This window comes from Anabrus simplex, chromosome 3, assembly GCF_040414725.1.
Source record: "Anabrus simplex isolate iqAnaSimp1 chromosome 3, ASM4041472v1, whole genome shotgun sequence".
NCBI lineage: Eukaryota > Metazoa > Arthropoda > Insecta > Orthoptera > Tettigoniidae > Anabrus > Anabrus simplex.
The window spans coordinates 344,860,229-344,877,909 of NC_090267.1; the positions used below are offsets into that span (position 1 = coordinate 344,860,229).

The following is a 17,681-nucleotide window of genomic DNA, read 5'->3' on the forward strand; positions in this document are numbered from 1 at the left end:
CTCAAGAAAAACTGACGTTCCAAAAACCAGAAAGCACACTGCATGAATCAACCCCGCCAGATAAGAACGAAATAAAGGAAATCATCAAGAGCTTGAAAAATAACAAAGCATTTGGCAAGGACTCAATTGTTGCTGAACTTCTGAAATATGCAGGGGGTAAATTCCTGGAACTACTTGAAACACTCTTTCAACAGATCTGGTCCACAGGAGAAGGGAAGGAGGCTATCATCCACCCCCTGCACAAGAAAGGAGACCAAACGAATGTCAATAACTGTAGACGGATATCACTTTTGCCAGTAGCCTACAAGATACTTTCTATAGCATTCTGGCATAGGATAGAAGGACATATAGATAAACAATTAGGAGAATATCAAGCTGGCTTTCGAAAGGGGCGGTCGGTGCAGAACAGATTTTTACCATCAAGACCTTAATTAAAACTAAGACATTAGCAACAGATAAGAAAGTGATGGCATTCGTGGATTTCAAGAAAAAACATACGACTCCATAATCCGGGACACACTAATGGAAGTGCTTAAGGAATTTGGAATAGACAATAAGACAGCAACCCTGATTCATCAAACACTAAAAGACACATAATCACAGGTAAAATTTTTAGGAGAACTGTCAGAGCCCTTTGAAATCAAAACAGGTTTGAGACAAGGAGATGGCCTCTCTCCAATTTTGTTCAACTGTGTTTTAGAGAAAGTTATCAGGGAATGGCAAAAAGAAATGAGCAAGTTCAACTTTCCAAATGGAATTAAATTAGGTCACAAGAGAACTGGGCTTAAATTTGAATGCGTTGCATTTGCAGATGATATAGACTTTTTTGCAGAGAATTTGCAAATTGCAACTAAGCAGATTGAAGTCCTCAAAGAAACAGCAGACAAAACAGGATTGCAAATATATTTTGAGAAGACGGAGTACATGAACATAAATACCACTGACCCAACCTGGATAATAAGGACGAAGTATGGTGACATCAAAAGAGCTACAAAATTCAAGTACCTAGGAGAGATTTTGACTCCAAACATGAATGAGAAACCAGCAATTCAAGAACGTGCAAGAAAGTTGGAAACTGTATTTAGATAATGTCAGAACACCTACAAATCCAAGTCACTCTCCTACCAAGCCAAATTCAAGCACTACAACACGATAGTCAAATCTGAATGTTTATACGCAGCTGAGACAGTAGCCACGAAGGGACTCTCAGATTTGGAAAAGAAAGAAAGGAGGTTCCTTAGAAAGATTCTTGGACCCAGAAAATCATCAGCCAAGATTACGTTTTGCATGGGACCAAACCGAGAACTATACCAACAATTTAAAAAGTCACCACCACAATGAAAAGGAGGAGATTGATGTTCTACGGACATTTTTTTTTTTTTTGCTAGGGACTTTACGTCGCACCGACACAGATAGGTCTTATGGCGACAATGGAATAGGAAAAGCTTAGGAGTTGGAAGGAAGTGGCCGTGGCCTTAATTAAGCTACAGCCCCAGCATTTGCCTGGTGTGGAAATGGGAAACCACGAAAAACCGTTTTCAGGGCTGCCGATAGTGGGATTCGAACCTACTATCTACCGGATGCAAGCTCATAGCCGCGCGCCTCTACGCGCACGGCCAACTTGCCCTGTTACGGACATATTAAAAGGATGGGATCAGAGAGACTCGCCAGCAGGATCCTCACCTTCCAGGAGAACAGGAAGACACAAGTCCTGTGGGTAAAAGAAGTCCACCGAGATTTAGAAAAATGTGGGATCACGGCAGAAGGTATAACAAACAGAAAAATCTTCAGGCAGAAAGTTGCGGAGATGAAGGACCTAGCTGATAAGAAAACGAGGAAGAATAGAGTATTCTCGGCAGAAGAACGAGCACGAGCATGCCAAAGGATGAAGGAATACTGGCGAAAAAGGAAGGGGAAAGAACTTGAGAAAGCAATATAAGTTGCGTAATTGCAGCTCATAGATGGCTGAAACGAAAATAATAATAATAATAATAATAATAATAATAATAATAATAATAATAATAATAATAATACCCCAGTTATTGTGTGCAGACATTCCAATTTGATGCCATCTGGCTGTCTGACAATTAAATTGAAACAAAAAGTAAAGTGGTTCAACCTATTCAATACAAGGAAAATAAGAAATGTAGTGTTACATTCTTATTTGATTAAAAGCGGTACTAGTTTTGACCACCAATCTGGGTCTTCATCAGCTGATTAAACAAAAATACAAAAACAATGCATAAAAAGTAAAGGATTTTTTCACCAAAAGCAGTTCAAGAAGCACTATAACACAGTAGGGATTAGCACTGCACGATTTAAGGTCCTAAAATCCAGAAGAAGTCGAAGATCAGTCATTTATATGAAGCAAGGCGCAGGCTCCTGAAGAGCAGCACAACACACGTAATGTCCGGCACTGTGCCTCAAAATGTTTACGAGAATTGACGATCAGTTATGAACAAGCCTGCAAACACTGCCAGGCACGAAGTCACAACACGATTTAGTAAATTTGAAGTCCCAAATTTGTGTAGAAGTCAAAGACAAGTTACTTAAATGAAGTAAGATGCAAGCTCCTGAAGATCAGCGCAACATATGCAATGTCCGGCACTGTGCTTCCAAATGCCGACGTAACTCGGTGAATAGCTTAATGATCAAGCCTTCAAATGCTTCCAGTCGCGAAAATTTTAATCTTTAAATATCTGGCTGTCTGCTCATCAATTTCGGCGTTCCATTTTACTCTGAGCCTATAGATGGCAGACCGAGTAAACTGAAATTCTCTTGGGCATCTATGGCTGAGATTTAATGAATTTTGCAGGTTAACATGAAATGTGTCACCAGAGATCTTTTACATGCCAACATCATACGACATGGAGTGTCGAATGGACTTTTTCCCGCCCTTCAAAAATCCGACTACCTCTGCCGGGTTTGAACCCACTATATTGGGATCCAGAGGCCAACACTCTACCACTGGTGATCTATGAGAATAAAATTGTGACAGTAAACACCAAGAGTGCAGGGGGTCAATAAACGACAGTGCTGATGCAATGATGACAATGTGTGTGGACCCTTCCACTGGTGAAACAGTACACTGACGAATTGTTGAGTCTTGCAGTAAGGGAGCTCCTTAGAAGAAGCTGGAAGCTGATTAACAATGGAGGAGGCACGCAGAATGATCTGGAAATGGAAACTGTGAGAATCTTCTGCAGGCCTATATAAAGAGCGCAGCTGATAAACGCCAGTTAGTCTTGAGTCAGCTGCAAATAAACACGAGTGAATCAGTTGCAAGTGAACACATGCAGTTACGTGTCATTTCAGCAGGAAGTAAGAATGTCAAATGGCAATGCAGAGTTCAGTGTGGCTTGTTAGTTGCAGAGTGAATTGTTCTGGAACAACACCGCTGTGGAGGCCATGTTGGAGAACAAAAGTTTGATGCGCAACTGGGCTTTGTGTTTCATTACAGTCATAAGTAAAAACTGTAACCGAGCAAGGGGCTGCATGGTTTGGGTCACGTAGCTATCGGCTTCCATTCGGGAGATAGTGGGTTTGAACTCCACTGTTGGCAGTCTTGAAGGTGGTTTTCTGTAGTTTCCCATTTTCATACCAGGTAAATGCTGGGGCTGTACCTTAATTAAGACCATGGTCACTTCCTTCCAGCTTCCAACTCCTAGCCCTTTCCTATCCCATCGTCGCTGTAAGGCCTGTCTGTGTTAGTGCTACGTAAAGCAGATTTAAAAAAAAACTGTGTTGAATGGAAAAATAAATTGCGAGTGAACTCGTGAATTTGTAATTATAAATAGTAATTTAGTAGATTCAGTGGGAAGTAAAACACACTACCTCTGAGTTGTAATTTAGTTTTAAAGGACCCTGATAACTCACCACAATATATACAACTTTCTTGAGGTGAAGAACATAATTTCAAAAAGCTTTATAGCAACCACAGTGAAACATTTGTAGCATTCCAATCACAGTTGACACATATCTGTAAAATACATGAACTAAGACTGGAAATTAAAATAAGTACTTGCTTTGATATGTCCAACAATGTTACAGCTGAAAATTATGTGAGAATATGGTTTACTAATATGTAGATTTAGGTATACAAACATGTATGAAACCATAAATATACAAAATATTGATAATTTGGGCAAAAATGTAACTTGGGACTTCAAAGTCCCAACTGAATTCACTGTAATATTTTCAAGGTGCATATGAATGACAAACCTCACTATGATGGTAGCCAGCTTTCGTCTGACCATGGTGTCCATCTCCATGGCTAAATGGTTGGCATGCTAGCCGTTGGTTCAAGTGGTTCCAGGTTTAGTTCTCAGCCAAGTTGAAGATTTTAACTTCCATTTTCTCTGGCTTGGGGGCTGGGTGTTTGTGCTGTTTTCATGAAGAGAATTCATCTTAGGTAGGGCTTATAGGGCGTCAACTTGAAAGACTTGCTCCAGGCCTCTCGTGAGGCCACACACTATTATTATTATTATTTTTTTTTTTTTTTTTTTTTTTTTTGACTCGTAACAGCAATGGTAAACATATAGGTAACGGTACTAGTAACTATTGTAGTATATTTAGCCTTATTCCAGCAATTGAGTAATTAGATATACTGTAGGTATCCATTCTTACAAAGTTTGCAGTACAAATCCTTTCTTAGTTTTCAGCGTTATGGATCTCTACAGGAAACGTTTCCTCACTGTCATTATTAAATTCACTAGGAGTCTTAGGTATATTTTCCAGCTCATATGCTATATCAGTTACTTTGAGGCATTTTTTGCAGAGAACTGAAATGTGAGAAAGGATTTTTACTTCCTTAGAGTGGTAATCTATATATACACTCAACTGCTGAAATAAAGTTAAACAATAATTTGCCATTGGTGCTGATGCTATTTACCATGAATAGGCTGTTCAATAACCCATGGGTACTAATGCAGTTAGCAGTTTCCAAATGTAATCTTGACCCCTACGTGTTGTCTTTAAAATTTGATGGGACTTTGAAGTCCCTAGTATTTTATAACACCAGAATTGTACACTGTTACATAAAGAATAAGTTCATAGAGAAAAATTTGTATTTTAGGTATTCATTTATTGGGAAAAAATGTTAGCTTACCATTTGAGCAGTTACTATTAAAAATCAAATGTTCTTTGCACTCCAGCATTCACCAGAACGGCTTCACCACTACTACATAGTGCCACACATTTCAGCCAGATAGCTGCTGTATATCGTGTGTGATCGATGCTGCCATCTCTTACTGCATTCCAAAACTATTTCTAAAGATGACTGAGAAGTCGTGTCGGGTTTCCAGGTAATGTGCAGTTCCTGCAGTGATTTTTGACAGTCCTGTCAGTAAACAAAGCATTAAAATTTGTTAAATACTGTAGGTAATGAGGGGATTTACTGTTCAAAAGTTCTTGAATAAACACAGAAGTTCTCTTTTAACCATGTGTGGAAGTTTTTGCTACGTAAGAATGGGAAAGGGGTAGAATTGGGAAGGCTTTGCTCTTGATTAAGGTACGTAACCCAAACCAGGTAGCCAACTTGCTCCTTCCATTAGAAATTACAAGCCCTTTTAATGCAATGACTTTACATACTTACTTACTTACTTACTTACTGGTCGGCGCTACAGTCCTTGTAGGTCCTTGGCCTCCTTTATCACCTGCCTCCATTCATCTCGTTCCTCAGCTTTTCTTCTCCAACGTTTAACTCCTAACTTTCTAAGGTCATCCTCAACATCATCAATCCATCTTTTCCTGGGTCTTCCTCTCCTCCTCCTTCCATCAAGTTTCCCTATAAACACCTTTTTTACGGTGCAGGTTTCTGCCATTCTCTGAACATGACCGGCCCACCTAATTCTTCCCTGCTTAATTTTAGCAACAATATCTGGCTGGCCAAACAGTCCTTGCAGCTCTACATTTGTCCTCATTCTCCACCCATCCTGCTCTCTTACTGCACCGAATATCTTTCTCAATATCTTCCTTTCCCACCGTAACAGCCACTGTTCTTCTCTGGAGGTCATCACCCAGCATTCTGAGCCATACATAACTATTGGTCTTAGTACTGTTGTGTATATTTTAATTTTTGTATTCCTGCTGACATTCCTGGATTTAAACATATTTTGCAAGACGTAAAAGCATCGGTTTCCACTTGTTATCCTCTCCTGTATTTCCACGGAGGTTTTATTGTCCTCTGTTATTATAGAGCCTAGATATTTGAAAGATGTGACTCTTTGATATTCCTTCCCATTTAATCTTACTGGGGTCCTTCCTCTTACTCCCTCTGTATCTCCCATCTTCATATATTTTGTTTTGTTTGTATTCACTTCTAGTCCTAGGTCCCGTGCTTTCTCTTCTAATACTGAGTAGCTCTCTTCAAGAGCTCTTTCATTTCTTGCAATTATTGCTACATCATCAGCATATGCTATCACTTGTACTAATCTGTTCAAAATGGTTCCCCCTGGGTTGATGGGCAATTGACGGATTACTTTTTCCAATGCTAGGTTAAAAAGCAGTGTGGAAAGTACATCTCCCTGTCTTAGTCCTCTCTCCACTAAAAACTCCTCTGACAGATCTTGCTCCACTCTCACCTTGCATACCGTTGTTTTCAAAGTCATTTCTGTTAATCTAATCAATTTCCTTGGGATTCCAAATTCTTTCATAATCTTGTAAATTTTACCCCTATCTAGACTGTCATATGCCTGTTTAAAATCAACATACAGCTGATGTAGCTGTTTGTCATATTCATAAAATTTCTCTAGCACTTGTCGTAATATAAATATCTGATCCAGAGTAGAGCGATGTTTTCTAAAACCTGCTTGGTAATCCCCTAATATTCTTTCCATCCATAATTCCAATCTTAAGGCTAGTACCTTACCAAAAACCTTGTACGTTCCATCCAGCAAGGTGATCCCTTGATAATTTCCACATACTGCCTTATCTCCTTTTTTATGTAATGGGTAAATTATACCCAATGTCCAATCCTTGGGTATTTCCTCCTTTGTCCAAACCTCCTTAATCAATCCATAAACAGCCTTTTCGATTCTCTCTCCCCCATATCTCAACAGCTCTGACTCCATTCCATCTTCACCTGGGGCTCTATTATTCTTTAATGCATTAATTGCAGCTTTGACCTCTTCTAAGTCTGGCTGTTTTACTGATTCCTCTTCCAATTCTCTTTCTTCCCCATCAACATTTATATTTTCCTCCTCTCTATCATCTTCATTATTTCCATTGAGTAGCTCGTAAAAATACTCCTGCCACCTTCCAAGCACTTTGCTTTGATCATCCAGAAGGTTTCCATCTTTATCCTTGAAGAAAACAGCTCTTGGTTGAAATCCTCTCTTAAGGTCTTTTGTTCTTTCATAGACCTTTCGTACCTCGTTTCTATCCTTCATTTCATCCAGTTCTTCGATTCTCTTTCTTTCAAATGCTCTTTTCTTATATCTACATATCTTATCTGCTCTTCTTCGTTTCTCTCTATACTCTTCTACTGTTTGTCTTGTTCTCCTTTGAAGCATTCTGTTCCTAGCATCATTCCTCTCTTGGATTATTGTTGAACATTCCTCATCAAACCATTCTGCTCTCTTTACCAATTTCTTCTTTCCCAGGGTACTATCTGCAACTTCACTGATAGTTGTTTTCAGTATCTCCCATTTATCTTCCATTTCTCCTTTCTCCCATAATTCCTTTTTATTGCCAAAGATTCAGCTATTTTCTTTTTGTATTTCTCTTGCAATTCCTCATTTTTTAGACCTTCAATATTGTGCTTTGCCTTTCTTGTTACTTTTTCCGTTCTTGCCAAATCTATTTTTTGTCTGTACTTGACTCTAAGAAGATAGTGGTCTGTATCTGCATCGGCACCTCTGCAGCTTCTAACATCCATAATATCTGATGCATGTCGCCTGTCTATGATAACATGGTCTATTTGGTTTTTTGTCACACCATCTGGTGAAATCCAGGTCTCCTTGTGAATGTTTTTCCTAGGATGCCAAGTACTTTTAATTATCATCTGCTTTCCACTCACAAAATCAATCAATCTCAATCCGTTATCATTACTTACTTCATGCAGGCTTTCTTTCCCTACTAAGTGTTTGTACACTTCTTCTCTTCCAATTTTTGCATTTAAATCTCCAAGGATAATTTTCACATCATGCCTTTGAACTTTATTAATTTCTTCCTCCAATTTAGTATAAAATGCACAAAACACAGTTACGTTGAAGAATTTTGCCCTAATTCTCACAGAGATTGGAGATTGATTGGAGTAAAGTTGATCACGCTTTGCTTTACCGACTTATGTATGAGGAATCCTGTGCCATTACTGCCTGCTTTTTCTCCACTGTACATCAAAATATGTTGTCCAGACATCATAATCCCTTGCCCTTTCCATCTTAGTTCCTGTAGAGCTGCTATTTTCACTCCATACTTATCCATTTCATTTCTTAATTCTTTCAATTTGCCCGGTCTCTTCAATGTCTTAACATTCCACGTTGCTAATATAATATCCTTTTTCCTTCTCTTTAGCCGTTTTTCTCGCCGGTTCATCACCAAGTTTTCCAGTCCTGCGTTATTCATTCTTAAGGTATCCATAACAGTTGGTTTTTTTACGAGGTAGGGGAGTTAACCCTACGCTCAACCCCCAACCTGGAGGACCAGGGTATCACTCTTAGTCTGGATCATCACCTTAGACCTGTCCGGCTTGGGTGGCCCTACCAGGAGCAGATGCTCCCGCCGGCATAGCTCTAAGGATCATTTGACCACGCAAGCCTCCAATAAACACCCAGCAAAATATATTTTGCCTTCGTCAAGGTGGTGATACCTTCGGGAGGAATGACTTTACATAGGTATTTCTTAATTTTAGTATACATTTTCTGAAATTGAAACTTGTTTTGCGCAACCATGATCTTTGATTGATAACTTGGTTTGTTGTGAAGTGTTATATTACCACTGCTGCTTTATGGCAACAAAGGATGGACATTGAAAGGCTTTTTCAGTAAGTGATTGCAGGCCTTTGAAATGTGAATGTGTCACAGAAGTTAGAGATCTCATGGATTGACCATATCACCGATGAGGTTGTACTCGGTCATGCTGGGAAATGACATGAACTTTTAACCCTCATCAATTGCAGGAAAGCAGCCTATTTGGTCATATCTTCAGAAATGACAAATACAGCCTGGTACAACTAATTGTATTAAATAAGTTAGAACAAAAACTTGTACATAGATGGGGAAGATTATCCTCAACATAGAATCTTCCACAGAGGTTCAGGATCCATGAGATTGCACCTGAAGGTGATCAAGACGTATACATTGAAATTACATGTAATGTGACATTATCAGTGTATCCCATCTTTGGTACTTTGAAAGACTTCTGCACGGAATTAGCATTTTTAAGTTTTATTGGTGGTGTGTCCACCATCAAAATCACCTTGCAGTTGTTATGCACATTCTCTCAACCTTCCTTGAATAACCTCACCAACATGCAAACTTTGCTATCCTTCATACCGTAGTATTGTGGCTGTGAAGACTTCAGAGATTTAATGATGAATCTCTGCTACTGTCGCATTTCATGCTGTCAAAAATATAATAGCAGACCTTATTTAACATGGAAAGGACCACTTGATCTACTTAAAAATTTGAATCGCACTTTACAAAGAATGTACACTGCCAACATGGCTACAAATGATGTTTGTGTGCAAGACTTGCTGGGGATAAGTGTAAAATAATTCATTTTTGGACTTTTTGAAGGTATTGGCAAATGTTCCTAACTTAAATAATATTCTTCATAGTATTAACGTTCTAATTTTAAAACACTTGTATTTTGTGTAAATGCAGTGAAATACAGGCTGCTATAGCGTAAGTGTAGAGTATATCACGAGTTGGGTTCTTCCTTGAAATTTATCAAACTAACTTTGATATTTTTGTTATTGTTTTCTATCCAGAACATTATTTTATTGTTCTAGGAAAGCCTTGGCTCGTGGTGAAATGTCTGCTCATGTTAATATACGCTGTGGTCTTGGCTTGCTAAAACTACCTTCCCCACATCGAGATGTAGAACTAGCAAAGACATGCATATTGAAAGCATTGAGTTTGGCTCCAAACAATGCAATGGCACACCATGCAGCTGGCTACTACTATGAACGTGATGGGAAGTTGGACAAGGCCAAGTTCCATTACCGTCAAGCAGCTGATAATAGAGCATTTGGAGCCTTCATGGATCTATTGAAGATATGCGAGCGTGAAGATTCAGAGTACAATCCAATGTCGGAGTTTGAAAATATGTTGGTGATATATAAAGAGAAACCTAGGCAAGAAGAGATTTTGTGCCAGATGGGGTCTTATTGTTATTTCATAAAGAATAATTTCAAGGAAGCTCTGAAGTACTGGAAAGAAGTTGTTGATGATGATCCTGGCTCTGTCAGACTAGAGGTAAATATTTGTTCCTTTTTTCTCGTATACTGGGTGGATTGCAGGTGTTTGCATTAAACTTTGGTCAAGATTTACAAATTAAGAAAGCTGTCACATGAGGAAAATTTGAGCAGGAAAATTATTTCTCTCTTCATTGTTTCTTAACTCATTCGTCTCGTGTTCGGAAGCCGGATTTACATTTTCTGACCCATGAGTTTAAAGCTCTGCATTGCACTATGGTATACATCAAAACAAAACTTATCATGAATCTCCACACAGTAGGAATATTTTCATGCTGTTTTTAACTTACCGTGCAGAGGATTTGTACTCCCCAGTAATGATGCTTCAGAATGAGGATTTGGTGTGATAAACTTCAAAACACACTGGGATTATTTTTTTTTTTGCTACGGGCTTTACGTCGCACCGACACAGATAGGTCTTATGGCGATGATGGGATAGGAAAGGCCTAGGAGTTGGAAGGAAGCGGCCGTGGCCTTAATTAAGGTACATCCCCAGCATTTGCCTGGTGTGAAAATGGGAAACCACGGAAAACCACCTTCAGGGCTGCCGACAGTGGGATTCGAACCCACTATCTCCCGGATGCAAGCTCACAGCCGCGTGCCTCTACGCGCACGGCCAACTCGCCCGGTCACTGGGATATGAAGAGGCACTTATCTTTACTACACTGCAATTGAATTCAGGGCTTTCAAACTTCTTACAGTAGAATGCAGTAAGTTAAACAAGGCTATCTTATCTTCATTAGTGTCAAACTACCTATCATTATCTAACCATTTATTTTATCTGGATCGGACAACTGCTTCCAAGCATAATCATTTGTTTTGGGCTCAATAACTGCAAAGAGAGTTTTCATATAAACTAGAAATACTGAAAGCTTTGATGGAGGACAAGCCTCTTGCTTATTCTGAAGCATTTCAGACATTTCACATTTTCCGTTCTCCCATGTTTTTGTTGAGCCTGTGCTAAATCAACTGTAAATTGTTCCATCATTTTTGAACAATGAACTGTCAACCCCATCATCATCATCATCATCATCATCATGCACAATCTCTTAATTATCACTTTCACTTACTTCTGGCCTGCCATTTAAAATGCTCATAATTACTACCCCAAACCATAGTGAACTGAAAGGCATGCAGACAAAGGGACTATTGCTACTAATTGTAAGACTTGAAGTACTGTAAATAAAAGATAATTAAAAGCAAAGTCACCTCCGTACAGGCCATGAAGGCCCTTGGAGGAGTGGAAGGTAAAGGCTTCCACCATTGTTAACCTCGGCATGTGATGGGGTAGAGTGGTTAGCTCTACGCCTGGCCGCCTTTGCCCCCAGGAATTAACCTGGTACTCATTTTTGGTGTAGGATGAGTGAACCTCAGGGCCATATGCACCTTCGGAAATGGAAATCTCGTTTCTTAAATTTTAGGACTTCCTGGCGGGGATTAGAACCCACGTCCTTCCGGGCGAACCGAGTACGCCTTTACCGTCTCGGCCAGGCAGCCCCTAAAAGATAATTAAGGGCATTAAAAACGTGAGGCTAGGACAGCCACATATTCCTTAGTTATTCATAGAACCTTCAACATTGGAGCTAAATTCAGGGGTAACCAAACTACAAGCAGAAATGTAATAGTCTTTATTCAGTGGGCGAGAATTTTCATCCGAGTTGAAGGCATTGAAGGTGTGTGGCGGGCCTGCCTCCTCATCTAGGGTGAGGTTGAGGCATAGCTTTTGGTTATTAAATTCTGAGGGAATTCTTTTCCATTTTATTCTACTTTTTACGTTTTGAAATACATGGAGGAATAAATTTATGATATAATTGTAGAAAACTAGTAGCTTATTGGGGCAACAGCCCCAATTTCTTGAGAATGTTTAAACATATTTCATTGAAGAAAGCAATTATTAAAACTTCTTCAGTAAAATCGGCAAAGCAGCCCAGGCGGTTCCCAAGTTTATTTGTACGTGATGTTCCTTGTTATTACCATCTTGGCCTTGCTCACTCACTTTTTTAAATGACTACATGTACGTCTTTTGAAGCCTTTACATGGCGGAGCGCCACATTCTTCTGTGCATGAGTAAAAGCAGGCTTAGGCAGATAGTTTGTTTAGAAGTTACATTTAGGCAGATAGATTACTATTTTTTATCCTCTCAGCGCAAATGCCTGGTCATCTTTGTACTGTGAGAAGAGTTCTAAGCGTGGTATTTAAATTTTCTCAGATTTGCGCAAAAGTTTGTTCAAAACAGTATAACTTTGGTACTGTTACAGGTTTCAATTGTACTATCAAATGCATATTTTAAAAACTCTTTTGTTTTAGAAGATATGAAGTTATCTTACCTTAATAGTTGAGCTTGGTATGAAACACGAAACATCCCTCGATGCATAGACCTCCTTCACACTATCAAATTCCCCAACTGCTTCGTTCTGAGGTCCTGTGTTCCCTATAAACTGTTCTATATGACTCACGTAATTAAATATGGTCTCCCATCAAAATGTATTAGCCGTGACTTGCACGTTACAATTCTGGACACTATCACTTGTACCTGATTCTGAACCAAGAACTTTGCGTACAGCGATTTTATTCACATCATTCAAATCGCCATCTGAATCTAACAAACTTTCATCAGAATCACTCAGCAGTTCTCCTAAAACATCCTCTATTTCCATGCTCGATAACCTGCACTTACTTGTAGAAGTCATCTCCACTCATGACAGAGTGAATGTAAGACAGCGAGTGATAAGGAAAAGATCAGAAAAAAATGTCTTGAGAGAGCCTGGTTAGACAGAATTTATGATTATGTTGACAGTCTGGTTCTTTCCCAAGAGGAAAGAGGTATAATGCAAGACATGTGCATAGTTTGCACTAGATAGTAGACAAATGTAGTGGTTGCTCCTGGTGGCAGAGAGAAACATTCCTTGGAATATCACTCAAATTTCAGAAAAACAAAACATGATCAAAATAGCAATCAAGGTATATCATTCAAAAGTTCAAACTTTCCACTTCAAGGAGAAATGAGACACAAACGGCTTTGATAGTAACTGCTAGATCACAGTAAAATGCACACATGTACCGTGCGAGCAGTGCTCGTTACTCCACCACTCACAATGCTCACTACATGACGAGCAGTGCTCAGCGCTCCACGCTGACAGGATATACATTCATAGCAGACAGATGCTAACTGTAATAAGATCTGCACCTTGACACACAGAATGCTATATTTGGGTCAGCTCTTGGCATGGAAAGGATATTCATCATCATCATCATCATCATCATTTTCCAGCTTCACTTTCCTGGGTGTGGTGTAAAAGCGCTTATCACTTCTTCCTGTCAAAGTATAGTTTCTGTTTCTCTATGTCCTCCCATTCCTCTTACTGACCTCTGATGCCACTGTGTTTATCCATCAATTCCTTGCCCTCCTTACTAGCCTCTGCCCTTTCACTTCTCTGTCAAAGTAATTCTTGCAATTCTTGTTCTGTCCATCCTCATAACATGTCTAAACCATTGTAGCCTGCGTCTTTCCAAAAGCTCGGTAACAGGTGTTTTGATGCCAGCCTTCTTCCTGTTTGCTTCATTTCTAATCTTGTCTTTCCTGGTCTTTTGATTCATTATTCTGATGAATTTCATTTCTGTTGAGTGGATTTTACTATTAGCCTTGTTATTTAGGATACATGTTTCGAGTCCATAGGGAATTGAAATGAAGTAGGTATGAAATATGATCAGTTTTGCTTCCTAGAGTATTTATCATCCCAGGGTAGTTTTTGTACTTCTGCTTCATTTTCTTCCCAGCTTAGAATATCATGCAGATATTAGAGTGTTAGGTTCTTTGCAATGTTCTTTAATGGATTTTATGATCCGGTCCATGATGAACAGGAGTGGTGACAAGGCACTTCCCTGCCATATTCCCCTTTTGGTTTCAAACCATTCTGATCTTCCATCCCCTACTCGGACACGGCTAAAGCATTTTTGATAGAGTATCTTTACTTCATCAGTTAGGAAGTTTGGCACAACTATACCTTCTAGGCATTCCCAGATTATCTCCCTAGGCACTATCGTAGGCTTTCTCGATGTCCATAAAAACAGTCACTAAGATCTTATTATATTCCCAGTGATTCTCTCTTAGCATCCTGATGGCAAATATTAGGTCTGTAGTGCTTTGGCTCTTCCTGTACCTGTGTTGCTCCTCCTCCAATAATGGTTCTTCTATATTCCTCATTCTTCTTTCAATTATCTTATCCAGTTTAAGGGAGTGAGAAAGTAGAGTGATGCCCCTATAATTTCCACATTTCTTCCTGTTTTCATTTTTATAAAAAGTGATAATGATACCTTTTTAACCAGTCCTCTGGTATCCTGTTATCTTTCCAGATGACAGAGAGTACTCTATACAATACAATACAAACCTGCCGACCATCAGGCGATCACATGATTCTCCCTCCCTCTCTACCATCTCAATGCTTCCTCTCAGATGTTGAATTAAAAATTAGAAGCAGCTTTAACTCATTTACACATCAGTTCTTGAGTTTAAGAAAAAGGTGTATTTTCGAATTGATAATAAAACTCACCGTTTTCATTTAAGGCCATCAGCAATGGAAATCCGTTCAGTAGTTATAGCACTATTTATATTTATGTAATGAAGCACGATACTTAGCATAAAAAATTTATTTTTACTGAGGTCCTGGAATCATAATCTGAAGAATAAGCCATCTCCCATAGTAATACAATGTACCGGACTCCAGTTTCATGTTCCTTACATAATCATACATAAGGATTGTATGAAAAAATTTGAGGATTTTGCGCACCTGCTAAACCATAAGTATGTACTTAAAATTTACAGTATCTGAAGTGCATTCTACTGTCCCTCCTCTTCATTATCACAATGGTTTTGTCATCTCTTCGTTACTTATGTGATCGAGTCTGATACATCCGATTAACCAGCTTAACAACTTCATTTGTTCAATATTATAGGGAAGGATCCACCTTTCAATACTACTTTTTACTACGGAGTATTGAAAGGTGGATCCTTCCCTATAATATTGTACATCTTATTTTCTCTATTCAATACGGAACTATCATGAAGTTTTTAACTTAAAAAAAAAAAACTTCATTTGTGTCGCCACATGGACCCTCTGCTTTTATTGGTTCAGCATTCTATCCCATTAAAGAATAACAGATCTTACTACTGCCTCGTAGATCTGCACTATTCCGGATAACCATCATTTGCGAGTAAGGCGGCGACCTGGGGAGAGATCCCGTTCTTCCAGTGTTTTGGAGAGGCACAGCAGTGTTACTCCTGGCGTCATGGTGTGGGGAGCCATCAGATATGACTTCAGGTCACGGGTGGTTGTGATTGAGGGAACTCAGACGGCACAACAGTATGTCACAAACATCCTGTGTCCTCATGAGTTACCTCTCCTGAGACAGAATCGTGGTACCATTTTTCAACAGGACAATGCTTGTCCACTCATGGCACATGTCTCTATGAATTGTCTCTGTGATGTTGAGGTACTCCCGTGGCCAGCAAGATCCCCAGATTTGTCCCTGATAGAACTTGTGGGAGCAACTCGGATGTCAACTCTGCCTCAGTGCCAGTATGCAGGATATCACGGACCAGTTACAACAGTTGTGGGCCAGTTTGCCTCAGGAGAGGATACAACTGCTTTATAACTCCCTTCCCAACCAAATCGTTGCATGCATCCAGGTCAGAGGGGATGCAGTGTCATACTGATAAGTGGGCTGGTACTGCCATGTTCTTTGTAAATTTGACTCGTTTTTGTAATCACTGAAATAACATCACATACCCTCTCAACACGTGAAGTTTCATTTCTTTTCATCTTCCCCTTCTTAAACGAAGTTTCACCTGGAAAAACTTAACAGAACTGTAAAGTTGAGCAACACCACTGTAATTCCTTTGCAGTTTAACATGAAAGAATTGAGATGAGTTGTACGATATGTTCAAAATTCTCGATCAGCCAATCAGCCTGAATCTTCAAAAAAGTCCACATTGTGATGTTTAACTACAAAAGTGCTGCTATTCCTTCCAAAGGCTAAAGAGTAGTGTCAAAACTGTTGTCTGACTAAGCCGCTGGACTGCTGAATGGTACAGCATATCTTTATTATAAAGAATTAATCTCTTCCACGGAGGCTTTGAATTGCTTGTGATCAAGTCAACTAGCGTCAATTATGTTAACAGTTTTAACAACTGCCTGCATCACTCTGATAACTCTTAATACTTTTGTGCACAAGGCTTCTTAATGAAAAATGCAGTGAAGCTCAATGTCCGATCCACTTTCCTGTTTCACCTTATTGCTAATTAATTGAGCTAAACTACATTTTGAACCACAATCAAAGGAGCACCATCAGCAGTCGCACCACACAGTTGGTTCCATTTGAGGTCATAAACTTGCAAAACAGTTGTCCACTCATGGCACATGAAATGATCAACGCTATTAATTGTTCTGTGCATACTGTACATTCCTGTCAACTCCTCAGTCACTTAAAAATTATCATCAATGCCACAAACATAAATTATTTCCTGGGCGATATTAGTTATTTTTCGCTTTTCAGGATATTACTTTAGTGACTTCAATAAACACTCTTTGATGAATTCCCTATCAGAAAATGATTTTTCCATTCTCAACAATCAATTTCTTAGCTTGTTTGTATTTCTACTTCTTTTGTCGGTTGTTCTTTGAAGAACTACTTACCATGCCATGATTATTCAATTTTCGACATTCTTTATCAAATTTTTCATGTTTCATATCCGTCATGATTCACTTGGACACACTTACACAGATTTAAGTTCTCGACTACGACCACTTGAACACAGTAGGAACCACTAAAAGGGAGACCTCTGATAACAAGGAATTTATGAATGTCTGTTACATTCTGCCTTCAGGAGTGTATTTTTGAACTGGTCCAAATTGCTGTCAGTAGTTGCCAAGACAGTCGACCATGTCATAACTCGATAGCTCACATACCATTGGCTGATTATTTAGCCTGGTCTGTGCAGTCATAAATGCAGGGAGGTGAGGGAGTAAGGGGGAATGTTTCTGAGCTGGATAACTTGTTGCAACATGTAACTTCACATCCCACAGAATGCTTACAGACAAAAGTAATATAAAATGAGAACACTTTGTTGTTAGAACGCTGTCCACGGGCCAAATAGAATGTCATGGAGGGCCGTGTCTGGCCCATGGGCTGTAGTTTGGGTGTCCCTGATATAGACTTAAGTCAGTACAGCTTAATGATCGATCCATGGGTTGATGTGTATGCTGTA

At 39.3% G+C, this 17,681-nt stretch overlaps 1 protein-coding gene across 1 annotated transcript in view; it reads left to right on the forward strand.

Annotated features, from left to right (window-relative positions):
* The window catches only part of LOC136866357 (uncharacterized), a 102,370-nt gene that overhangs the window by 69,819 nt on the left and 14,870 nt on the right, over window positions 1-17,681 (forward strand). Inside the window, exon 3 of the mRNA XM_067143228.2 lies at window positions 9,953-10,418. Coding sequence (XP_066999329.2) covers window positions 9,953-10,418 — 466 coding nt within the window. The remainder of the gene's footprint in view (window positions 1-9,952; window positions 10,419-17,681) is intronic.